General features: G+C 47.3%; 1 protein-coding gene and 1 long non-coding RNA gene across 26 annotated transcripts; both read right to left on the reverse strand.

Annotated features, from left to right (window-relative positions):
* Positions 1-845: 845 nt before the first annotated feature.
* Positions 846-11,255, reverse strand: TAF8 (TATA-box binding protein associated factor 8). Of its 25 annotated transcripts, none has more exons than XM_071450174.1 (10): positions 11,154-11,255; positions 9,912-10,065; positions 8,877-8,975; positions 7,761-7,823; positions 6,889-7,013; positions 5,100-5,247; positions 4,118-4,260; positions 2,636-3,038; positions 2,295-2,478; positions 846-2,240 (listed from the first exon to the last, which is right to left on the reverse strand). In XM_071450174.1, the coding sequence occupies exons 1-8, from the start codon at positions 11,253-11,255 to the stop codon at positions 2,895-2,897; spliced, it is 978 nt and encodes a 325-aa protein (XP_071306275.1). In that variant the 3' UTR covers positions 846-2,240; positions 2,295-2,478; positions 2,636-2,894. The 25 variants fall into 25 exon arrangements, with proteins under 25 accessions (XP_071306275.1, XP_071306280.1, XP_071306273.1 ...); XM_071450179.1 differs by having other exon boundaries at positions 846-1,776; positions 2,295-2,320; positions 2,513-3,038; XM_071450172.1 differs by having other exon boundaries at positions 846-2,218; positions 2,295-2,320; positions 2,513-3,038.
* A 9,954-nt stretch (positions 11,256-21,209) lies between these two features.
* Positions 21,210-24,090, reverse strand: LOC139601281 (uncharacterized). The gene is made up of 2 exons (XR_011682860.1): positions 22,577-24,090; positions 21,210-21,907 (listed from the first exon to the last, which is right to left on the reverse strand). It is a non-coding gene; the product is annotated as an uncharacterized lncRNA (long non-coding RNA).
* Positions 24,091-26,316: the final 2,226 nt, after the last annotated feature.

Raw genomic sequence — 26,316 nt, forward strand, 5'->3', positions numbered from 1 at the left:
AATTCAAGTTCTAAACTTTCTTTTACTTAGTTTAACATGTCTCTAAACTATAAATTTATATTCTCACTTTTAGTACTTAGAAGTTTTTTTAAAGCCTCAAATTAAATCTTACATTAAATTCTAAACTTTAGATTATAAACCCACAGAATTTTATATACCAAATAATTTCATATACAAAATAATTTCATATATCAAATATTTTCATATCCCAAATAATTTTATATGCTAAATAATTTTATAAACCAAATAATTTTCCAAGAATTCCCTACATTTCAAGTTCTAACACTCAGAGGGTTTTTATGTTTTTTGCCCAAAATATCACCCTGAAAACATCTGAGGGAAAGAGGCCAGGTTGGGACAGGAGGAATTTTTTTTGCATTTTGGCTCCTTCCTTGCTGAAATGAAAATATTCTTAATTTAAAACAAAAAAATAAAAATTGCTTGAAACTGAGAATCACAAAAATAAATGTGGCCTGAAACAGAAAGTTCCTGGTGTTGGGGCAGCTGTTTCCCCTCAAACCTTTAATTTCTGTGTTTCCAAACCCAATTGCTAATTTAAATTAAATTAAATAAATAATTGAATTGAAAGTAATTTAAATAACGATTAAAATGTATCTCATAAGAGATAAAATTCCTTTAATTATGAACATCATGAATTATTATTATATTCCATTATTAAATTTATATAAATTTAATTTAAATTTATTAATTTGTATTAAATTGATACAGGAACATAATAATACTAAATACCTTTACTAAATACCTTTATTAAATAATTCTAAATACCTTTACTAAATAATTATTATTATTCCTTTCTGATGAACACAAAAATCACAATTTGCTCATAAGGACATAAAATTTCTTTTATTATGAACATAAAAACTACAATTTTCATTCCACCTTTTTTTCTTTTTCCCCTACCCAGCAAGGGATTTTTCTCCTTGCAGAAAACAAAAAAAAAAGAAAAGTTAAAAAAAGATAAAATTTTTGGATATATACAAACATTTACAGGTGTTCTGTACATTTTTCATTCTGTACAAGCAAGGCACCAGCAGAAGGGACAGTGGAACACACAGGGTGGGGGCTTTGAGATTTAATTTCAGATTTTTTTTGGCAGGAAATCATTGAAAAAAAACCTTTTCTTTAAAATTTTTGTCCTGGGGAAAGAGGGGGGATCCTTTTAACTTCATGGAGGTGAAGCTGGAATTTTTTGGAAGATTTTGGACCAAACCTCAGGAGCTTTTTCTGATGGAAACTGAACCCAGATTTTGGGTCAAAGAAAACCCAAATGGGTTTTCCAAAGAAATCAAAGAAAACCTTATTTTGGTTTTCTTTAACCCAAAAAAAGAGAAGATTTTCCTTCTTTATTTCACCCAAGAAAATGCTGAAGGAAAATGAAAGCAAAGCCCTCCAGAAGCAGAGCCAATAATGACAACAGTGACATGGAAATAAAGGGAATGAAGGAGGAAATAAAGGGAATGAAGGAGGGAATAAAGGGAATGAAGGAGGGAATAAAGGGAGTGAAGGAGGAAATAAAGGGAATAAAGGAGGGAATAAAGGAGGAAATAAAGGGAATAAAGGCTGGGTCCTCCAAACCCAATCTCAATCCCTGGGTCCCACAGCTCCAGACTTTGTGTCCTCCAAATCCAGCCCTTGGGTCCTCCAAATCCAACCCCTGTGTCCTCTAAATCCAAATCCAACCCCTGTGTCCCTCCAAATCCAATCCCTTGGTCCTTCAAATCCAAATCCAACCCCTGGATCCCTCAGCTCCAGCTCCTGTGTCCCTCCAAATCCAACCCCGCATCCTCAAAATCCAACCCCAACCCCTGTGTCCCTCCAAATCCAACCCTTGGGTGCTCCAAATCCAACCCCTGTGTCCTCTAAATCCAAATCCAACCCCTGTGTCCCCACATCCAACCCCTGTGTTCCTCCAAATCCAACCCTGGGTCCTCTAAATCCAACCTTGTGTCCTCTAAATCCAAATCCAACCCCTGTGTCCCTCCAAATCCAACCCCAACCCCTGTGTCCCTCCAAATCCAATCCCTTGTTCCTCCAAATCCAGTCCTTGGGTCCCCACATCCAACACCTGGGTCCTCCAAATCCAACCCCTGTGTCCTTCAAATCCAAATCCAAATCCAACCTCTGGATTCTCCAAATCCAAATCCAACCCCTGTGTCCTTCAAATCCAAATCCAGTCCCCATGCCCTCCAAATCCAACCTGTGTCCTCCAAATCCAGCCTCTTGGTCCTCCAAATCCAAATCCAAATCCAACCCCTGTGCCCTCCAAATCCAACCCGTGTCCTCCAAATCCAAATCCAACCTCTGGGTTCTCCAAATACAAATCCAACCCCTGGGTTCTCTAAATCCAAATCCAAATCCAACCCCTGGGTCCTCCAAATCCAAATCCAAATCCAACCCCTGGGTTCTCTAAATCCAAATCCAAATCCAACCCCTGGGTTCTCCAAATCCGAATCCAACCTCTTGGTCCTCCAAATCCAAATCCAAATCCAACCTCTGGGTTCTCCAAATCCAAATCCAAATCCACCCCCTGGGTTCTCCAAATCCAAATCCAACCCCTGGGTTCTCTAAATCCAAATCCACCTCTTGGTCCTCCAAATCCAAATCCAAATCCAACCCCTGGGTTCTCCAAATCCAACCCCTGGGTTCTCCAAGCCCAGCCCCTCCAAGCCCTGGCTCTCTCAGCTCCTCAGAAATTCAATCCCCCCCAGAGCGGAAGCCAAAGCCCCCCAGACAATTCCCAGGTGTTCTCCTGGAGCGCTGCAGGGTGGGCGTGGGGCTCACCAGGCTCAGAGACCCCTCCTCAGCTGGGCTGCCTCTCCTGAGCCCTGGGTGAGGTTCCCAGGGGAATTTTGGGAATTTCCCCCCGCCCCCCCTCACTTCTTCCTGCGGATTTTGGGTTTCTTGACGGGCCTCAGGTAGGGGTTGTCGATGACGTTCTCCTCCCCGTTCCTGCTGCCTGCCAGGGAGCTGCTCTGCTGCAGCACTGAGGTGTTCTCCTTCTCGGGTCCTGCATCATCCTGCCATGGAGGAAAAAACAGTAAAAAATCAAAAGTCAGGCTTGGAAATCTTTCTGCTCACAGAATCCACGGATGCTCCAACTCTGGAAGTGTCCAAAGCCAGGCTGGAGCAATCCTGGGGTAGGGGAAGGTGTCCCTGCCCATGGGATAAGATTTTTATGGTCCCTCTCAACCCAAACTATTCCAGGATTCCAAATTCTAAGCCCAGAACGTGTGGGCAGGAGGGACAATCAACAACCAAGCACACAAGGAGCTGCAGCAGGGGCCAGGCCTCCTGGGCTGTGAGACAGGAAAATCCCTTGGGAAAATGAAAATTTGGGATGTCCTGAAAGCTCCTGCTCAGCCTCACTCTGCACTGGACTCTGCAGGGAGCTGGAGAACCAGGACAGTGTTCAGTTCCCACTTCCCAGGAAACAAAGCCAGAATTCCAAGCTGGAGAACCCTGACAATGTTCAGTTCCATTTCCCAGGAAACAGAGCCGGGTTTTCCAAGCTTAAGAACCAGGACAGTGTTCAGTTCCATTCCCCATTTCCCAGGAGACAGAGCCAGAATTCCAAACTGGGGAACCCTGACACTGCTCAGTTCCATTTCCCATTTCCCAAGGGACTGAGTCAGAATTCCAAGCTGGAGAACCCTGGCAATGTTCAGTTCCATTTCCCATTCCCCATTTCCCAGGAGACAGAGCCAGAATTCCAAGCTGAAGAACACTGACACTGCTCAGTTCCATTTCCCATTTTCCCAGGAAACAAAGCCAGGTTTTCCAAACTGGGGAACCCTGACACTGCTCAGTTCCATTTCCCATTTCCCATTTCCCAAGAGACAAAGCCAGAATTCCAAGTTCCAAGAATCCTGACACTGCTCAGTTCCATTATTTCCCATTTCCCCAGGAAACAGAGCCAGGTTTTCCAAACTGGGGAACCCTGGCACTGCTCAGTTCCATTCCCCATTTCCCAGGAAACAAAGTCAGAATTCCAAACTGGAGAACCCTGGCACTGCTCAGTTCCATTTCCCATTTCCCATTTCCCAGGAGGCATAGCCAGGTTTTCCAAGGTGCAGGAATGGCCCCAGGGTGGCCCCACCGTGCTCATGTGCAGCGGGAGGTTCTCGGTGTCCGTCTGCTCGTCCTGCTCTGAGGAATCCGTCTCCTCCATCTGCTGCATCTCCAGCTCAGAGGGCAGCAGAGCTGTCAGGTAGGGCACAGTGAAAGGCCTGGCAGCAATCACTGGCAGCAGGGAAAAGGGGAGACACAGTCAGGAAGCTGGGAGAAATTCCTGCCCTCAGAAATTAGGGGCAAAGTTACGGAGATCAAACATTTCGCTGGTTCTGGGTTTGGATGCATTTCCTTTTCCTTACATTTCCTAAGGATAAGGAAGGAAATCTTGATCCCTGAAAGATGGCACTCTCTATTTCCCAATTTTCTGCTCCCTAAAAGATGGCAGCCTCTATTTCCCAATTTTCTGACCCCTAAAAGATGGCACTCTCTACTTCCCAATTTTCTGAATCTCTTCATGTTTCCAGCAGCGTTCCAACACAGAAAATCCTCCCTGAGCTCCACCATAAATTCCCAATGATCTGGGAAATTTGGGCTCCTCTTAAATGAAGCTGTGGGGCCAGCAAGCCTTGGGAAAGTGGGAATTCTCATCTCTGCTCTGCAGGCAGAGACAGGAAAATTTCCAGCAGCAGGAAAATGTCAGGGAGAAGAAATTCCTGGGGGAGGTTACAGGGATGGAGCCAGGATTGGGATGAGAGTTGAATTTGGGATGAGATTTGGATTTGGGATGAGATTTGGATTTGGGATGAGATTTGGATTTGGGATGAGATTTGGATTTAACTTCTCCACCAGGAGAAAAAAGGAAACCTTGAGGAGCTGCTTTCTGCTTTTCCTCCCCATTTTAACCCCAAAATCCCTCCTTTCCCAACCTTCCATTGTGGCAATCCTTAAATCCTTCCCCCAAACCCTCTGATTTCGAGGATTCCCACACCCAGCACCTCAGCAGTGCAGACAGCACCGCGGGATGACTCCCAAACCCTGCAGGGAGGTGAAACCATGGAGTGACTGACGTGGGAAGGTGCTGACATCGTCCTTGAAGAGGCTCTGGGTCTCGCCAGTCTTGGCCATGAAGCGGGTGAGGGCCCTCTCCACGTCCCTGCGCTGCGACGCCGCCTTCTCCCGCAGCACCTGGTAATCGGACACGGGCTCGCGGTACGTCTGCAGGGAGGGACAGCACGCAGGAGCTGGGGAGAGCTCCACCTCCAAACGTCACAGGGATGGAGGAGTTCCACCTCCAAATATCACAGGGATGGAGCAGCTTCACTTCCAAACAAACATCCCAGGATTGGGACAGCTCCACCTCCAAACGTCACAGGGATGGAGGAGTTCCACCTCCATACAAACATCCCAGGGATGGAGCAGTTTCACTTCCAAACAAACATCCCAGGGTTGGGGCAGCTCCACCTCCAAACGTCCCAGAGACGGAGCTGCTCCACCTCCAAACTTCACAGGGATGGAGCAGCTCCACCTCCAAACTTCACAGGAATTGAGCAGCTCCACCTCCAAACAAACATCCCAGGGATGGAGCAGCTCCACCTCCAAACTTCACAGGGATGGAGCAGCTCCTCCACCTCCAAACTTCACATGGATGGAGGAGTTCCACCTCCAAACAAACATCCCAGGGATGGAGGAGTTCCACCTCCAAACAAACATCCCAGGGATGGAGCAGCTTCACTTCCAAACCAACATCCCAGGGATGGAGCAGCTCCACCTCCAAACTTCACAGGGATGGAGCAGCTCCACCTCCAAACTTCACAGGAATTGAGCAGCTCCACCTCCAAACCAACATCCCAGGGATGGAGCAGCTCCACCTCCAAACTTCACAGGAATTGAGCAGCTCCACCTCCAAACAAACATCCCAGGGATGGAGCCGCTTCACTTCCAAACCAACATGCCAGGGATGGAGCAGCTCCACCTCCAAACTTCACATGGATGGAGGAGTTCCACCTCCAAACAAACATCCCAGGGACAGAGCAGCTCCACCTCCAAACTTCACAGGAATTGAGCAGCTCCACCTCCAAATATCACAGGAATTGAGCAGCTCCACCTCCAAACCAACATCCCAGGGATGGAGCAGCTCCTCCACTTTCAAACTTCACAGGGATGGAGGAGTTGTGGAGCAGTTCCACCTCCACACTTCTCAGGGATGGAGGAGTTATAGAGCAGCTCCACTTCCAAACATCACAGGGATGGAGCAGCTCCACTCCCAAATTTCACAGGGATGGAGGAGTTATGGAGCAGCTTCACTCCCAAACATCCCAGGGATGGAGCAGCTCCACCTCCAAACCAACATCCCAGGGATGGAGGAGTTATGGAGCAGCTCCACTTCCAAACTTCACGGGGATGGAGCAGCTGCAGGTTCTGCTCTTCAGCATCCATGAGGTTTTGGACAGTTAGAGGGGTCCAGCAGGCAGAAATCCAGGGATTCTGCATTGGGAATGGTCTGGGAGCAGGCAAGGGGAAGGATCCCATCCCAAGGAATGTCCAAAACCCACAAACAAGGAATATTCAAAGCCAGGAAAAACAATACTTTGGATAAATAACACCAGTGCTGCAGTAAAAAAAAAACAACACTTCTGGGGTTCTGGACATCAAACAGACCCCAGCCAGCACAAAAATGAGAATTCCAGGGATTCTGGCTGATTTTTGGATGGCAAGGGATGCCCACAACCCACAAAGCAGGAATGTATCAGGTCAGCAGGAACATTTTGGATAAAAGGCAGCAGCACTGCAGTAAAACCACCCCAACTCCTGGAATTCGGAGACCCCAAACAGCACAAAAATGTTGTTTTCACTCACTGGTGTCTTGATGTAGGTGTGAGGATCTGGGAACTCTGGGAAATGGCCAGGAATGTGGGGTGGGTGAGGTTTGTTCTGCCCAGCTGTCAGGGCTTTGGGGGTCACAGGCTGGTTTGTCACTGGAGCTGCAGGGGGAAAACAGCACAGGAATCAGGGAAAACAGCACAGGAATGAGGGAAAACAGCACAGGAATCAGAAAACAGCACAGGATTCAGAGAAAACAAACACAGGAATCAGGGAAAACACCACAGGAATCAGAGAAAACACCACAGGAATCAGGGAAAACAAACACAGGAATGAGGGAAAACAAATACAGGAATGAGGGAAAACAAATACAGGAATGAGGGAAAACAAATACAGGAATGAGGGAAACAAACACGGGGGTCAGGGAAAAAACCCCCAGGGATCAGGGAAAACACAGAAATTAGGGAAAACAAACACAGGAATGAGGGAAAACAGCACAGGAATAGGGGAAACAACACAGGAATTAGGGAAAAGAACACAGCAATCAGGGAAAACACAGGAATCAGGGAAAACACCACAGGAATCAGGGAAAACACCACAGGAATCAGGGAAAACCCCACAGGAATCAGGGAAAACACAGGAATCCTCCTTCCCAGGGTCCCCCCAAAGCTCTGACCCCATCCCTGACCCCATCCCTGACCCGGGGATTGGATCCCAGAGGGGAAAAGGATCCCTTGACCCTTCAGACAAATCCCCTCCCAAGCGACCCAGGTCCCTTCACCCCAACACAGGAGCCCCAAATCCTGGATTATCCCAGAGAAAGCTCCTCAGGAGCTCCCTGGAAGGCAGCAGAGGGGAGCTCCAGGAGCTGCAGGCTGTCCCCAGCCCAGGAGAGGTGTCCCACGTACGGGCAGTGATCACCATCCTCTGGGAGCGCTTGGCGTAGGCAGGAAGGGTTTCCACGTTGAAACCTGGAACACCAAAGAGGAAAAGGGGAATTTACCCGGTCAAAATCCAGGATTAAATTTTTCCAAATTAAACAAGAAAGGAATGGGCGAGGGGAGCAGATCATGGGGTCAGGGAAAGGAATCAGCTGTGTGTGGGCACCTGTCAGGGACACATTTTATGAAAAATCTTTTTGCTGGGATTTTTTTTTTCTCCTGAGAGGCTGAGAGGCCTCAGGAACAAAATGGAAACAATGGTTATCTGCTGCTGTGGAATGCAACAGGTGCATCTGGGATTGGGCTCATGTGGTTGTTTCTAATTAATGGCCAATCACAGCCCAGCTGGCTCAGACTCTCTGGTCAGTCACAAGATTTTATTATCATTCCATTCCTTTCCTTTCAAGCCTTCTGATGAAATCCCTTCTCCTATTCTTTTAGTACAGTTTGAATACAATTTATATCATCAGTGGTGGTGTTCACAGGGGTCCCAGGCTGAGGGAAGAGACGAGGATCTGACTCCGTGTTTCAGAAGGCTGATTTATTATTTTATTATATATATTTTATATTAAAACTGTACTCAAAGAATAGAAGAAAGGATTTCATCAGAAGGGAAGGGAAGGGAAGAAGGAAAGGAAAGGAAAGGAAAGGAAAGGAAAGGAAAGGAAAGGAAAGGAAAGGAAAGGAAAGGAAAGGAAAGGAAAGGAAAGGAAAGATAAAATCTCATGACTCTCAGAGAGTCTGAGACAGCTGGACTGTGATTGGTCATTAATTAAAAACAACCACACAAAACCAATCACAGATCCACCTGCTGCATTCCACAGCAGCAGATAATTCTTGTTTACATTTTGTTCCTGAGGCTTCTCAGGAGAAAAAATCCTAAAGAAAGGATTTTTCATAAAATGTGTCTGTGACAATCACAGAATAATAAATCAGCCTTCTGAAACATGGAGTCAGATCCTCATCTCTTCCCTCGTCCTGGGACCCCTTTGAACACCACCACAGGCACCCCCCAAATCCCAGATTTTGGGGGGAAATTTCCCAATCCAGAGGCGGAAGGGGTGGGAAGAGGGAGCTGCTCACCCATCTCCACGAGGGTCACCACGATGTCTGAGAGCGTGGGCTGGGTCCTGGCTGTGTGCTCGCAGTAGGATTTGGCACTCCTCCCAATTTCTGAAATATCTGCAGGATAAAACCACCAGGGGTTCAATTCTCACAGCTGGGGCAGCTCCAGGACTGCAGGAATTGGGGGCTGAATCCAGGGATTGGTGCCTTGGACTGGGGCTGATTCCAGGAATTTGTGCCTTTGGAATTGGGGCTGATTTTTGGGATTTGTGCCATGGATTGGGGCTGATTCCAGGAATTTGTGCCTTGGATTAGGGGCTGATTTTTGGGATTTGTGCCTTGGACTGGGGGCTGATTCCAGGAATTGTGCCTTGGATTGGGGCTGATTTTTGGGATTTGTGCCATGGATTGGGGCTGATTCCAGGAATTTGTGCCTTTGGAATTGGGGCTGATTTTTGGGATTTGTGCCTTGGATTGGGGGCTGATTCCAGGGACTGGTGCCATGGATTAGGGCTGATTTTTGGGATTGGTGCCATGCATTGGGGCTGATTACAGGAATTTGCGCCTTTGGAATTGGGGCTGATTTTTGGGATTTGCGCCACGGATTGGGGCTGATTGCAGGAACTGGGGGCTGATTTTTGGGATTGGTGCCTCACAGTGAGGGCTGATTTTGGGATTGGTGCCACGAACTGGGGCTGATTTTTGGGATTGGTGCCTCGCGCTGAGGGCTGATTTTTGGGATTTGTGCCACGGACTGGGACTGATTTTTGGGATTTGTGCCATGAACTGGGGCTGATTTTTGGGATTGGTGCCACGAACTGGGGCTGATTTTTGGGATTGGTGCCATGAACTGGGGCTGATTTTTGGGATTGGTGCCACGAACTGGGGCTGATTTTTGGGATCGATGCCTCGCGCTGAGGGCCGATTTTTGGGATTTATCTGCAGCATCAGAGCTGGGCTGCTCTCTCCCCACCCCGTGACTGTGTGAAAAGCAGGGTGCCAGCCCTGTGTGAGCAGAGGCACTGCTGTGTGGGCTGGCCAGGGGGCACTCACAGCTCTGGATCATCTCGGTGAGCGTCTCCACCGCCGCCTTCTCGGCGCTCTCGAAGCCGGCCTCGGTCAGCAGCGAGCTCACCACCACCTGCAGCGTGCGGCGCCGCGCCAGCTGGTAATTGTCAGCTGGGGTGCCAGCCTGCTTGCTGCCCCTCTGCCAGGGAAAAAACAGAGTTATCCATGCAATGGGATCCGTTGGATCCATGGTAATTGTCAGCTGGGGTGCCAGCCTGCTTGCTGCCCCTCTGCCAGGGAAAAAACACAGAGTTATCCATGCAATGGGATCTGTTAGATCCATGGTAATTGTCTGCAGGGGTGCCAGCCTGCTTGCTGCCCACCCTCTGCCAGGGGGAATGGAGTTAGGGAATGGGAAGGGATCCATGGGATGGGATCCATGAGATGGGATGGGATCCATGGTAATTGTCTGCAGGGGCACCCACTGGGATGGAGGAATGGAGTTAGGGATGGGGAGTTAGGGTGGGATGGGATCCATGGGATGGGAGGGGATCCATTGGATGGGATGGGATCCATGGCATGGGATGGGATCCATGGCGTGGGATGAGATCCATGGCATGGGATAGGATGGGATTGAATGGGATCCATGGCATGGGATCCATGGTAAGGGATGGGGCAGGGAGCAGGGAATGGAAGGGCTTGGGAGCAGGAACTTGGGAGCAGGGAAGGGTCACAGATCAGGTGGAAGGACCATGAAGCAGGGACTCCATGGGAAGGAACATGGAACAAGGATTGGAAAAAGTTCGGGAGCAGGTAATGGGAAGGGTGACAGCAGGACACAGGTATACACACACATGTGTTGTATACACTCACAGGGGCACATGGGTATATATATGTGCATATATATATATATATATATATATATATATAAAAATATTTATATAAGTACATATATTTACACACGTGTCCTTACAGAACCTCCCAGACACTTTTTGACTTTTTGCGACGCGGCCTCTTTAAGGACACCCCCCGCCACAAGCCCCGCCCTGTTCCCCGCCAGCCAATTGGAGCGCGCCATCCTCAGCCAATCAAACCTTGCCTCCCCTCGGGCCTTCCAGCCAATCAGCGCCTCCCTCCCTCCACCCGCCGCCTCCACGCTCCGCGGCCTGGCCGCGGCCGCCTCCGCGCCCCGGAGGGATCGAGCGCTGCCGCCCCGCCCGGCCCCACCGGGGACCCGCCGGGAACCCGGCCCCACGGCCCCGCGCCCCGGGGATCAGGCGCCGTTACCGTGCCGGAGCCCCCGGACGCTGTGTCAGCCATCTTGGAGCCATATGGAGCTGTGCGCATGCGCCAGGTGCGGGCGTGGCGGTGGGCGGGCGCGCGGGGCATTGTGGGAGTTGTAGTGCAGGCGGGGCGACGCGCGGAGCATCGTGGGAGTTGTAGTGCGGACGGGGGGCAACATCTGGATGCGCCCACCCTCCCTCCCCCCGCACATCTGGAGATCCCGAGGGGGTGGAACGAGGTGGGATTGATGGTCCCGCCCATCCCAAAGCGGACAGGACAAAAGGACCGCGAGGATTTTGTTGAGTCAGCAAAGTCTCCATTAAAATCTGATTTATCACATCCCAATTTATGATATCCTGATTTATGACATCCCTGGAGCTCCTTAATTCCAGGCTGTCCTTGAGCCAGGATGAAACTTTGCCTGCTCCACTCATTAATTCTCCTTTCTTGCTAAGTAGGCTGGAAAGTGCACAAAGACCATCCTGATTTGAAATAATGGTGATTTATCCCACATTTTAATAGTGATTTATTGTGATTTATTCCACATTTTGATCGTGATTTATTGTGATTTATCCCACATTTTCATCGTGATTTATCCCCCGTTTTGCAAGGAGCCCCGCTGCCAGCAGAGGGCATGTTGGCACCGAGAAATTCTGATTATTTCTTCATTCACAAACCAAATCAGCCGCACTGAATGAATTCATGGCGATTTTCCCACCTCTCTGCTGTGAAAATCCCCCCCCCCCCCCCCCCCCAAAAAATCCACCCAAAAAATCCGCCCTGCTCCAGGCTGGTCCCGGGCACTCAGAAATTTCTGCTCCCTCCCATCCCTGCCTGGAGTTCTGGGATCCCAAGGGAGGAGGAGATGGATCCAAGCTGGGAATTTTTGCCTTTTTTCCCCCCTTTTTGTGCCGCTCAGATGATACAAACTCACTTATTTTCTGTAGAAAATCAGATTTTGGGTTGCTGAGGGAACAGAGGCGCTCTGCAGGTTTTGCTCTCTGTACTCCCCAATCCTTGGATCCCAATCCTGTCCTCAGGGACAAACTCTGCTCTTGGGATTCCCAGAACTTTGGGATTTTTTGGACCTGAAATGAGCTTAATTGTTTAAAAAATGAGCTTTAAATGGTTTAAAAAAAACAAAAACAAAAACATTTTAAATGGTTTTAGGGCAAGGAGCTGAAGAACCAGCAAGGTTTGGCTGCCAGAACTGAGCAGCTCCTTGGTGTGACAGGATGGGTGACAGCAACTCTTGTCACCTTCTCCTGCTCATTAAATCTCTCATTTTCAGCTGTCACTTGGAGAAAATCCCTAAATCTGAGCCTGGAGGTTGATGAAAAATCCCTTTTTTCCCTTCCCAGTGGGATCCTGGCATTCCAGCAGGAATAAGGGTGGGTGAAATGCAGGAAGTTGTGTGAACTCACTGGAGCCTCTCAGCAGCTCAAGCTGAGTTTAGAGCTCAAGCTGAGTTCAGAGCTGGGCTTTGGGCTGGTTCTTGTTTGATCTGATCAGTTCCCCTGTCCCCATTTGCAGATGAAATGAAAATTGAGGCTATCCGGGCAAGGAGCTGATAAAAGATCCTTGATAAGAACAAAGCCTGGCAGCCCCAGAGGAGAGGACAGTCCCCAATAAAGTCCCCATGGATGGCAGCACCAAAAGGAGGGGACAATCCCTGATAAAGTCCCCAAGAATGGCAGCCCTAAATGGGGACAATCCTTGATAAAGTCCCCAGGGATGGCAGTCCCAAAAGGAGGGGACACAGTCCCAATAAACTCCCCATGGATGGCAGCCCCAAAAATGGGGGACACAATCCCTGATAAAGTCCCCAAGAATGGCAGCTCCAAAAAGGGACACAGCCCAAATAAAGTCCCCATGGATGGCAGCACCAAAAGGAGAGGACACAAAGGGACAATCCCTGATAAAGTCCCCATGGATGGCAGCCCAAAAGGAGGTGACACAGCCTCAGTAAAGTCCCTAAGAATGGCAGCTCTAAATGGGGACAATCCTTGATAAAGTCCCCAGGGATGGCAGCCACAAAAGGGGGGGCAATCCCTGATAAAGTCCCCATGGATGGCAACCCAAAAGGAGGGGACACCAAGGGACAATCCCTGATAAAGTCCCCAGGGATGGCAGCCCCAGAGAAGGAGACAATCCCTGATAAAGTCCCCATGGATGGCAGCCCAAAAGGAGGGGACACCAAGGGACAATCCCTGATAAAGTCCCCAGGGATGGCAGCCCCAGAGAAGGGGACAATCCCTGATAAAGTCCCCAGGGATGGCAGCCCCAGAGGCTCAGCTGGAGCTGCAGCAGCAGCTGGAAGGCCACGATAGCTCCCGTGCTGTCCCCTCCCTGTGCCATGGGGACAGTGGCCATGTCCCCTCCCTGTGCCATGGGGACAGTGGCCCTGTCCCTGCCAGCCCCAGCTCCTCCTCTCTCAGCTGGAGCTGTCCCCATGATTCCTTCTGGAAGGTTCTGCCCTGGCTCCGCTCCTTGTCCCTCCTGTGGGGCACTTTGGGGGATCCTCCTCTGGCAGGAAATGCAATTTTGAAGAGGGAAAAGGAAACATTTGGGGCTAAAATCTTCATCCTGCATCACATCCCTGGGCAAAATCCCCCTTAGGACGTGTCCCTGGGGTTGGGTGTGAGGAATTCCAGCATTTTTTGCACCCCAAAAAATTATCTGAGCAGGTTTTCCATGTTCCAGCTGGGCAGAAAGGGAAAGAGGGTTTATATCCCCATTTTTTTGGTTTTTTGGGGTTTTTTTTTGGGGGGGTGTTGGGGTTTTTTTGGGGGGTTTTTTGGGGTTTTTTTTTGCCTTGTTTTTTGGTTTTTTGTTTGGTTTTTTGTTGTTGTTGTTGTTGTTTTTTGGGGGATTTTTTAATTCAGGGGTTTTTTTGTTGTAGTTGTTTTGGTTTTTGTTGAGTTTTTTGGGTTTTGGGTTTTTTTTGTTTGTTTGTTTGTTTTTTCCATTTTTCGAGGATTTTAGATTTGAGGAAGAGCAGAGGGGTTTTAACATGAAAAGCCTCAAGAATTCAGAACTTTTCCCTGATTTCAGCAGGAATGATGGAGAAAGGGACCTTCCTCATCCTCACCGGCACAGCCAGGGCTGTTTTGGGGGGAAATTTCAAAAAATTGATGAAATATATATAAATTTCATCAAAATATTGATGAAATTCAAATACTCAAACATTGAATGAAATTCAAATATTCAAACGTTGAATGAAATTCAAATACTCAAACGTTGAATGAAATTCAAATATTCAAACGTTGAATGAAATTCAAATATTCAAACGTGGATAAAATTCAAATATTCAAACGTTGAATGAACTCCAAATATTCAGATGTTGATGAAACCATTTCCCAGGGGCCCTGCAAGGCTCGGGGGTGCCCTGGGGAGGGTGGCAGGCCACGCTTCACGTGCACACAACTGTCACCTGCTGTCACTTGGGGGCTGCTGCCTCTCTTGTGTGACAGAGGAGCTGCCACAGCTGGGGCGGCCGTTGGAACCTGGGGGGGGATTTAAGGAGGGGGGACAGGGACAGACAGACAGGGGGGGGACAGACAGGGTGACAAGCAGGAAATGGGGGGAAAAAAAAAACAACCAAAATCGCCCCATTTAGTGGCATTGGGATGCTTCAAACCCTTTATTGAGACAGGGAAAGAAATCTCAATATTTGGGAAAATGCAATCCCAATATTTGGGTTGCTCCAGATGCGACCCCAATCTTTGGGATGCTCCAAACCCTTTGTAGAGGAAGGGAAAAACACAATCCCAATATTTGGGATGCTCCAGAAGCAATCCCAAGATTTGGGATGCTCCAGAAGCAACCCCAATCTTTGGGATGCTCCAAACCCTTTGTAGAGGAAGGGGAAAATGCAATCCCAATATTTGGGATGCTCCAGAAGCAATCCCAATCTTTGGGATGCTCCAAACCCTTTGTAGAGGAAGGGAAAAACACAATCCCAATATTTGGGATGCTCCAGATGCGACCCCAATCTTTGGGATGCTCCAAACCCTTTGTAGAGGAAGGGAAAAACACAATCCCAGTCTTTGGGATGCTCCAGAAGCAATCCCAAGATTTGGGATGCTCCAAACCCTTTATCAAAGCAGGGAAAGGAATCCCAACATTTGGGATGCTCCAAATCTTTTATAGAGGCAGGGAAAGACACAATCCCAATCTTTGGGATTTTATCCCAAACCCTTTATCAAGGCAGGGAAAATGCAACCCCAGTATTTGGGATACTCCAAACCCTTCACTGAGGCAGGGAAAGAAATCCCAATATTTGGGATGCTCCAAACCTTTTATAGAGGCAGGGAAAATGCAACCCCAATATTTGAGAAAATGCAATCCCAGTATTTGGGATGCTCCAGATACAACCCCAATACTTGGGATGCTCCAAACCCTTTATGGAGGCAGGGAAAGAAATCCCAATGTTTGGGATGCTCCAAATCTTTTACAAAGGCAGGGAAAGATACAACCCCAATATTTGGGATGCTCTAAAGCCTTTATCAAGGCGGGGAAAAACGCAACCCCAATCTTTGGGGTGCCCCAAACCCTTTATTGAGGCAGGGAAAGAAATCCCAATGTTTGGGATGCTCCAAACCCTTTATCAAGCCCCGTCCAACCCATTTAAACCATTTTAAGCCGAGCTTTGCAAAGCTCAGCCCTGAGCTCAGGAGCCCCCAGCAGAACCCCTGAGCTGTGCTGGCTTTGCAGGCTGAGCTCAAATCTCCCCCAAAACACATCAGAACCAGCCTGGGCTGCAGCTGTGGGGTTCAGAGGAGATTTAGGGGTGCAAAAACTGCTCTGGAGCTCTCAGCTGTGCACCCAGCCCTGCAGGTGAGCAGAAATCGTTGCTCAGCAGCTTTTATTTTTCTTTTTGTTTTCCCGCTCGATTTTTCACCCTGCAGGAAGTACAGAAACACTTTTGAGTGCTCACACTTGTGTCTGGCAGGTAAAAATAAATTTGTGGGGCACAACGGGTTTGTGAGGACCCCCTGAAATCTGTGGGGGCAAAGGCAGCTTTGTGGTTTTGAAGATTTTTTGGTTTTTGTTGTGTCCCTGACACCATCAGGGGAAAGGCCCTGAGGGAGAAAGGCCCTGAGGGCTCTCCTGGTTCCATCAGGGCAGGAATCAAACAGGATTTTGGTGCTCAGAGGTGCAAACATTGGGATTTCCCAGCCCTGCAGGTGAGCAGAAATCGTTGCTCAGCAGCTTTTATTTTATTTTTCTTTTTGTTTTCCCGCTCGATTTTTCACCCTGCAGGAAGTACAGAAGCACTTTTGAGTGCTCACACTTGTGTCTGGCAGGTAAAAATAAATTTGTGGGGCACAACGGGTTTGTGGGGACCCCTGAAATCTTTGGGGCAAAGGCAGCCTTGTGGTTTTGAAGATTTTTTTTTTGTTTTTTGTTGTGTCCCTGACAGCATCAGGGGAAAGGCCCTGAGGGAGAAAGGCCCTGAGGGAGAAAGGCCCTGAGGGAGAAAGGCCCTGAGGGCTCTCCTGGTTCCATCAGGGCAGGAATCAAACAGGATTTTGGTGCTTAGAGGTGCAAAAATTGGGATTTCCCAGCCCTGCAGGTGAGCAGGAATTGTTGCTCAGCAGCTTTTATTTTATTTTTTTGTTGTTTTCCCGCTCGATTTTTCACCCTGCAGGAAGTACAGAAACACTTTTGAGTGCTCACACTTGTGTCTGGCAGGTAAAAATAAATTTGTGGGGCACAACGGGTTTGTGGGGACCCCCTGAAATCTGTGGGGGCAAAGGCAGCCTTGTGGTTTTGAAGATTTTTTGGTTTTTGTTGTGTCCCTGACACCATCAGGGGAAAGGCCCTGAGGGAGAAAGGCCCTGAGGGCTCCATCAGGGCAGGAATCAAACAGGATTTTGGTGCTCAGAGGTGCAAAAATTGGGATTTTGGGGTGTTTTGCAGCATTTCCCAACCCTATTTCACAGGAAATTTCACAGGAATTTGAGGTTTCTTGCATCATTTCCCAACCCAATTTCACAGGAGGGCCCTGTGAGGTTCAGGCCAAATGTGCAGTCCCTGGTTTTGGTTTATTCCTTGGGATATAATTCATCATTTAGGATAGAATTTATCGTTTAGGATATAATTTATTACTTAGGATAGAATTTATCCCTTATTTCCAGTTTATTAATTAGGAAAAATATTCATCTCAAGCAGAGGATCCCTGGAAAAAAAAATGGATTTTTCTGTTTCCCTGGATGGAAAATTGAACTCCTGAGCCAAGCAGGATTTCCCAGGGCTCGTTTTTGGTCCCTGCTTGGGCCACTTGGATGTGTCCCCTCCTTCAGACAGATCCCAATCCCAATCCCATCCCAATCCCATCCCAATCCCATCCCAATCCCAATCCCAATCCCAATCCCAAACGTGGCATCACTTCCCAGCAGCCCAGGAGCTGCCCTGGCTGGGGGCTGAGCAGAAAAAAATGCAAATTTCAGTATTTGAGGTGATTTCAAGTCTCTCACACACAGAGAATGAGGCAGGATGGATTTCCTGGAGGGGGCTGAGGAAAAATTTGGGATTTCCATTCAAAAATTTGGGATTTCCATTCCAAACCCTGAAGATCTGAGGAAAAAAATGGGATTTCTATTCCAAACCTTGCAGGGCTGAGGAAAAATTTGGGATTTCCATTCAAAAATTTGGGATTTCCATTCCAAACCTTGCAGGGCCGAGGAGAAATTTGGGATTTCCATTGAAACCCTGCAGAGCTGAGGAAAAATTTGGGATTTCCATTCCAAACCTTGCAGGGCTGAGGAAAAATTTGGGATTTCCATTCCAAAAATTGGGATTTCCATTCCAAACCTTGCAGGGGTGAGGAAAAATTTGGGATTTCCATTCCAAAGCCTTGCAGGGCTGAGGAAAATTGTGGGATTTCCATTGAAACCCTGCAGTTTGATGGCACAGCTGCCTCTGGAAGTGCAGGCAGCTCTTCCCCCTTCCTCTGTAGGGTGCTGATAGCCCAGGGCAGCCTCTCCCTGTGCCTGGGGACAGGGCCAGGGCCAGGGCCAGCACTTCTATCACTCCCTGTCCCCGTCCCCACACATTTGTTTGTCTCATTTCTCCTTTGAGGGCAGCTGCATTCTGAGAAACCCAAGCCTGGAGCTGCAGGAGCACCCAAAACAAAAAGGACTTTTTGCTTTATCTCTGCCTGGAGCTGCAGGAACACCAAAAAAAAATGGAGTTTTTGTTTTATCTCTGCCTGGAGCTGCAGGAACACCAAAAAAATAAAAGGAGTTTTTGCTTTATCTCTGCCCTTTCTGCCCCCACAGGGCCTTGATAAGCCCAGGCTGGGCTGGCAGGATTAGACACCGAGGTGGCACCTGCGAGGCTCTGGGGACATCCAGATGTGGCACAGCTTCCCAAACACCCTCCCCAGCTGCTCTCCCACAAAACTGAGGGGATTATTCATCATTATTCAAGCTGCAGCCACTCCTCAGTGGGGTCTGAGCCCCTCCTGAGTGCCCTTTTTTATTTTGGGGACATTTGGTGGGATTGTCCCACCCGTGGTCAGGCCAGGCAGAAATCAACCAAGGGAGGAAGAATTTATATAAAAGGGAGGCCAGGGTGGTGGGTTTAGCTGGGTTTTTCTGTAGCAAACGAGGCCAGGAGTTCTGAAAAGCTTTGGGTCCATCCTGATGGCCAGCAGGGAGATTTTTGTGGGGTGGGAGGGATTTTCCCTGTTCACCCAGAGTGAGGAAGCCACAGGGAGGGTCTGAGTCCTGCAGCCCAAAATTGCCCTTTAAGGCATCACAGCCAAACCCTGCTCCTCCACAGAGCACAGGGAAAACAGGGACAGAGGGAGTCACCAGCACAAAATCAGGGATTTATTTCAGGTAGAAAACCCAGCTCCTCACAGGATTTTGGGGGACAAGCACCCAGTGAAGTTTGGGGGTTTGGGAGGCAAAATATCTGGAGAAGTTTGGGGTTTTGGAGATGAACTCTCTGTGAAGTTTGGGGTTCTGGAGGCAAACATCCTCTGAAGTTTGAGGTTTGGGGAGACAAATATCCAGTGAAATTTGGGGTTCTGGAGATGAACACCCAGTGAAGTTTGGGGTTCTGGGAGATGAACATCTGGTAAAGTTTGGGGTTTTGGCTGGGAAATCCTTGGGAAACGCTGGAGCAGCCCCAGGGCAGGAGGATGAGGAGCATTTTGCTGCCCCCACTCGGGTTTGGGGTCCTGGGGATCTCCCCCAGCCCTGGGCAGGATGTGGGAGGGCTGAAATCACCAACAAAAGCTGCAGCTCCAGCAGAGCTGGGAGCAAATCCTGCTGCAAACACCCCAAACCCCCCAAACCCCCAAAGCCCCAAAGCCTCCAAACCCCCCAGAGCCCCCAAAACCTCCAAAGCCTCCAAACCCCCCAAATCCCCCAAAGCCCCCAAAGCCTCCAAACCTCCCAAAGCCTCCAAACCCCCCAAAGCCCCCAAAGCCTCCAAACCCCCCAAAGCCCCCAAAGCCCTCAAAGTCCTCAGAGCCCCCAAACCCCCCAAAGCCTCCAAACCCCCCAAAGCCTCCAAACCCCCCAAAGCCCCCAAAGCCTCCAAACCCCCCAAAGCCCCCCAAGCCCCCCTGGTGCTGGCAGGAAGGAGATCTGGGGCTGCTGAGCCGGGCTGGGAGCCTGGAGAGGTTTCCTGGAGACACCAGCACAGCCCTGGCAATGCCTGACCCTGCCTGGGCACTGTCCCCAGGGCTGGCAGCAGAGCCGGCCCTGCCACTTCCTCCTGCTGCTGTGTGCCCTGCCAGCTGCTGGCACGGGGACAGGGACACCAGCCCGGGGGGAATCAGGGGACAGGGACACCAGCCTGGGGGGGACTTAGGGGACAGGGACACTGAATCTGGGGGGGACTCAGGGAACAGGGACACAGAATCTGTGGGGGATTCAAGGGACAGGGACACAGAATCTGGGGGGGATTCAGGGGACAGGGACATGGAATCTGGAGGGGATTCAGGGGACAGGGACACAGAATCTGGGGGGGATTCAAGGGACAGGGACACGGAATCTGGGGGGGATTCAGGGGACAGGGACACGGAATCTGGGGGGCTCCCAGGGGACAGGGACACGGAATCTGGGGGGGATTCAGGGGACAGGGACACAGAATCTGGGGGGGACTCAGGGGACAGGGACACGGAATCTGGGGGGATTCAGGGGACAGGGACACAGAATCTGGGGGGGACTCAGGGGACAGGGACACGGAATCTGGGGGGATTCAGGGGACAGGGACACAGAATCTGAGGGGTTCTGAGGGACAGGGACATCAGCCTGGGGGTGACTCGGGGGACAGGGACACACAGAGTCTGAGGGGTGTCCCCTGGGAGGGGAATCAGGGACAGGGACACAGAGCCTGGGGGTCTCTGAGGGACAGGGACATCAGCCTGGGGGGCTCTCAAAGGACAGGGACATCAGCCTGGGGGTTCCCAGGGGACAGGGACACTCAGCCTGGTGCTGTCCCCTGTCCCTGGGCCTGGGGCTTCTCAGAGCTGAAACCACAACGGTTCTTGCAAATCATCCCCAGGCAGGTCCCTGGCTCAGCTCTCACACTTTCAGCAAAAAGAAAAAAAAAAGCGATTTCCTATTTATTTTAGTTTCCTAAACGAGTTTTGTCGAGAGAAAAATGAGAGTTTTTCCGCTAATGGGGTGTGTAATAAAAATATGGGGTCAATATTTAGGGTGAAAATTCATAGTGGGAAGAGCCAGGGATTGGGGATTGTGAAATTTGATATTCAGGGTGGAAATTCACCCTGGGAAGAGCCAGGGACTGAGGACTGATTTCCTTTTTTGCTCTGCTCAGAGCATTCAGCTGCTCCTGGCCTCAGTTTCCCTCCAGCCAGGTGAGATCACAGCATTCAGACGCTCCAGGTACTCTGAAATACCCTCATGGAACTCTAAAATTCACCATATTTGTTCTGCATTCCAGGCCATGGAGCCCATTTGTATTTAGGTGATTAATTATTAATAGTTTTCTGTTATTAAAGGTAATAAAGGCCTTCAGGATGGGAGAAAATTCCCAGGTGGGAGATGATGCCTTTCAAAACAACTCCACAAACACAGAAACAAAGGCTTTAATTCCCCTTGAAAATGACATTGTGCACTGAAATGGCTGGAGCAGCCCCTTGGAAAGGCACCTGGTAATTAACAGGGTGTAAATTAATCAGCTTCACACAGGATTTAGGGACTCTCAGAGCTCAGAGCTGCCTTTTGTAGTGACAAAACCCAGGGGGACTTTGAAGTCCTGCATGCTCCAAGGGGTGGCAATCCAAGATTTGGGAATATTATCATTCTAAAAGCACCCCCAAGCCAAAATGTGGATTTTTTTTGGGCACTGTCACACGCAGGAGGTGCCAACCTCGAGATAAGGAGGACAAAGGAGCTGCCTGAGAGCGCAGGGCAGAGGGGGAAATGTGGGATTTGGTTTCCTGGGAGAAGCTGCCAAGGGGTTTGAGCTGCCCGGTGACAAGGGCAGGACCTGGCTGGCTCCGCAGCGTGGCACAGCTGATGGGAAAAGGGATTTAGGGGAGAATTCGCCTCCAAATCAGGTGGGATCCGGGCAGATCAGAGCTTTGCTCCTTCCAGCAGCCAGCAAAGGATGTTGTGGTGGTGAAACCGGCTCGGTGTGACTGTATTTAAATCAGCAGAAATGTAAAATAAACGGGCTTTGATGTAAAGTGAGGCTAAATTTGTGTAAAAACATCTCAGGGGTGAATAAAGCTCCTCCAGCTCAGCAAGCAGTGATTCCTGAGGTTCCTACACATGGAATAAAAATAAAAATAAAAATTAAAATTAAAATTAAAATTAAAATTAAAATTAAAATTAAAATTAAAATTAAAATTAAAATTAAAAAATATAAGTATAAACATAAGCAAAATATTCCTATAAATATACCTATAAATATAAATGTAAATATAGCTATACATATAAATATAAGTGTAACATACCTAAAAATTAAAATTAAAATAAAAATTAAAATTAAAAAAATATAAGTATAAACATAAGCAAAATATTCCTATAAATATACCTATAAATATAAATGTAAATATAGCTATACATATAAATATAAGTATAATGTACCTAAAAATTAAAATTAAAATTAAAAAAAATCTAAGTATAAACATAAGCAAAATATTCCTATAAATATACCTATAAATATAAATGTAAATATAGCTATACATATAAATATAAGTATAATGTACCTAAAAATTAAAATTAAAATTAAAATTTAAAAAAAATCTAAGTATAAACATAAGCAAAATATTCCTATAAATATAAATATACCTATAAATATAAAAGTAAATATACCTATACATATAAATATAACGTACCTAAAAATAAAAATAAAAATAAAAAATATAAGTATAAACATAAACAAAATATTCCTATAAATATACCTATAAATATAAATGTAAATATACCTACACATATAAATATAAGTATAATGTAGCTAAAAATAAAAATAAAAATAAAAACAGGAATAAGGAAGTGTTCATTTGTAGAAGAAACACTCAAAGTGAGATTCCTGCAATTAATTAAAAAGGAGATCAGAGCTGCCTAAATATTGGGTGAGCGAAAACGAAACTGGTGGGAAAAAAATAAAAATTAACCTCCAAAGATAACAGAGACTCCACCCCTGCTGTCCCCGAGCTCCCCAGGATGTGGCACTGGGCAGGGTGGGGCTGTCAGCGTCTGAGCTGGGGACCTGTCCTGGAGAAACCCCAAAATTCACCAGGTTCATCTCCAGAACCCCAAATTCCACAGGGTGTTCATCTCCAGAACCCCAAAATTCACCAAATGTTCATCTCCAGATCCCCAAATTCCACAGGGTGTTCATCTCCAGAACCCCAAAATTCACCGGGTGTTCATCTCCAGAACCCCAAATTCCACAGGGTGTTCATCTCCAGAACCCCAAAATTCACCAAATGTTCATCTCCAGAACCCCAAAATTCACCAAATGTTCATCTCCAGAACCTCAAATTCCACAGGGTGTTCATCTCCAGAACCCCAAATTTCACCAAATGTTCATCTCCCAGCATCCAAAAACTTCACGGGATGTTTTCCTCCCAAAACCCCAAATTTCACCAGATGTTCATCTCCCAGAACCCAAAACTTCACAGGATATTCATATCCCAGAACCCCAAACTTCACGGGATATTTGTCTCCCAGAACCCCAAATTTCACTGGATATTCATCTCCCAAAACTTCACAGGGTGTTCATATCCCAGAACCCCAAAACTTCACAGGATATTCGTCTCCCAGAACCCCAAAACTTCACAGGATATTTGTCTCCCAAAACCCCAAACTTCTCCAGATGTTTGCCTCCCAAAACCCCAAATTTCACAGGGTGTTCATCTCCAAACCCTAAATTTCACTGGGTGTTGATCTCCAGAACCCCAAACTTCACAGAGAGTTCATCTCCCAAAGTCCTGAATTTCACAGGGTGTTTGTCTCCCAAAACCCCAAATTTCACCAAATGTTCATCTCCCAGAACCCCCAACTTTACCAAATGCTCATCTCCAAAACCCCAAAACTTCACAGGATTATTATCCCAGAATAAAAAAAATTATTCTTCCAGAATAAAAAAATCATTATGAAATCCCAGGAAATTCCATTTGTGCTGCTCCTCTGAAGAGCCCTGAGCTCCCAACATCAACTAAAAAATATTAAATATATATATATATATATATCCTAAAAAACAACATAAAAAATAACCTGCAACTCCAATTTCTTCTTTTTTATATTTTAAAATTATTTAAATATATAAAATAATAGTTAAAATATTCAAAAAACCCCAAACCCATGGAATCTCCCTCAGCAGTGAGATCAGGGCAGGAAGGATGGACAAGGCAGGGGCGTGGAAAAAATATTAAAAAAAAAAGCTGAATTTTAGATGTAAAACATTAGAGCAATGGTGGTTTTTTTTTTCAATGTTTGCATAATTGGTGACCACAGATAATCCCCTGAAATGACCTAAATTTAACCCATCCGGGGGCTTTCCAAGCCCAGGTTGTTTTCTGAAATTCTGGTTTCACCTTTGCTTTTTTCTTCTTTTTTTTTTTTTTATTTTTAATTTTATTATTCTTTCTTTCTTTCTTTTCTTTCTTTCTTTCTTTCTTTCTTTCTCTCTCTCTCTCTGCTGGTGAATTCTGATTCTAAAATGCTGATTTTGGGAGCAAAAATGAGATTTCACTTGGGGCTGCCTCGCTCTGGTTCCGAGCCTGAGTCAAGGAAAATGAGATTTCATTGGAGATTTCCTGGGGAAAAGGGAACTGAGGCACCAAACAGCTGGGAAAAATACAAAGGAAGGCAAAAAATGCTCTGAAGAATCAGGGAAAATGAAGCGTGGGATCAGCAGGAATCTCTTCATGGAATCAGGAGGGATTTTCCTATGGGAAATTTCCTCATGGAAGGAATTTCCACAGGAATTTCCTCATGGAATCAGGAGAAAATTCCCTGTGGGATCAGGAATTTCCTTTGGAATCAGGAGGAATTTCCTCATGGAATCAGGAGGAGTTTTCTATAGGATCAGAAGGAATTTCCCCATGGAATCAGCAGGATTTTCCTCATGGAATCAGGAGGAATTTCCTATGGGATCAGCAGGAATTTCTTCATAGAATCAGGAGGAATTTTACTATGGGATCAGGAGAAATTTCCCCACTGAATCAGGAGGAATTTCCTATGGAGTCAGGAGGAGTTTTCTATAGGATCAGAAGGAATTTCCCCATGGAATCAGCAGGATTTTCCTCATGGAATCAGGAATTTCTTCATGGAATCAGGAGGAATTGCCTACAGGATCAGGAGGAATTTCCTCATGGAATCAGCAGGAATTTCTTCAAAGAACCAGGAGGAATTTCCTTATAGGATCAGAAGGATTTTCCCCATGGAATCAGGAGGAATTTTCCTACAGGATCAGGACACATTTCCCTATGGAATCAGGAGAATTTTCCTATAGGATCAGGAGGAATTCCCCATGGAACCAGGAGGAATTTTCCTAAGGGATCAAGAGAAATTTCTTCATCAAATCAGGAGGAATTTCCTCATGGAATCAGGAGGAATTTCTTCACAGAATCAGCAGGAATTTCCCTGTGGAATCAGGAGAAATTTCCTTATAGAATCAGGAGGAATTTCCCCATGGGATCAGCGGGAATTTCCTCATGGAATCAGGAGAAATTTCCTTATAGAATCAGGAGGAATTTCCCTATGGGATCAGCAGGAATTTCCTCATGGAATCAGGAATTTGCTATGGGATAAGGAGGAATTTTCCTCTGAAATCATCAGGAAATTCTTCCTAGAATCAGGAGGAATTTCCCCATGGGATCAGGAGGAATTTTCCTACAAGATCAGGAGGAATTTCCTCATGGGATCAGGAGGAATTTCCAGTCCTCATTCCCAGAGATATCCGAGGAATTCCTGGATGTGACAGAGCTGGTGACAAACTGGGGATCATTCCCAGGCTGGCCTGGGAGATCCTGGAGGGATTTTCCAGCCCCAGCAATTCCAGGAACAGAGAAATGACCCCAGGCTCCTCCAGCCCCACATCCCTTGGAAAACTCCCACTTTTCATCACCAACATCCCAAAAAATCCCAATTTTATCATTCATCCAAGACCAACCTCACCCTGGAAGCCTCTGAGGGGTTTTTTTGTCATTTTCGCTCCCAAGGAATTTCCTTTTTTACCCTTGCCCAAGCCAGAAAGCCGCCTATCTACGGCCAGCAGTGACCAAAATTTGGTTTTCCTGGAATTTTCCCCCCATTTCCCTCCCCACACCCACACATTTTTGGCTTTTTAGGATCCTGCACTTTAATTTTTTTTTGCATTTCCAGCCTGCCCCTGTGGCTTGCAGAGGCTCCACTTCTGCCCAGTCATCATCTGGAGGGAACAGCAGCTTGTGCAATGTTCCCTTCCCCCTTTTTTTGGGGCCACCACCACCCCACAAACACCAGAACGGGAGCAAACCCTGCAAGTTTGGGACAAAAAAATTAAAAAAAAACCACCCTGAAACTTTCAATTTCCAAAGAGCCCCAAAACCAGAAGGCCCAAAAGGAACCACTGTGGTTTCCCCTTTGCTGGAGTCAAAAGTTTTGTTATTTTTATTATTTAAGTTTTGTTATTTCTGTTATTTTTTTGTTATTTCTGTTACTTTTTGTTTTTTTAAGTTTTG

Source organism: Agelaius tricolor, unplaced genomic scaffold (genome assembly GCF_023055355.1).
Source record: "Agelaius tricolor isolate 1412-34295 unplaced genomic scaffold, bAgeTri1.0.p SCAF_30, whole genome shotgun sequence".
Taxonomy (NCBI): Eukaryota; Metazoa; Chordata; class Aves; order Passeriformes; family Icteridae; genus Agelaius; species Agelaius tricolor.

Bases quoted from the DNA above. Each gene is read 5' to 3' on its own strand.
- TAF8 (XM_071450174.1), bottom strand. From the start codon at position 11,255: ATGCCCCGCGCGCCCGCCCACCGCCACGCCCGCACCTGGCGCATGCGC. The intron at 5,248-6,888 runs GTGAGTGAAAAC...CCCTCCCTGCAG, and splicing joins ACACCTACATCAAGACACCA to ACGTACCGCGAGCCCGTGTC. The intron at 4,261-5,099 runs GTCAGTCACTCC...CCCTGCTGCCAG, and splicing joins CGATGTCAGCACCTTCCCAC to TGATTGCTGCCAGGCCTTTC.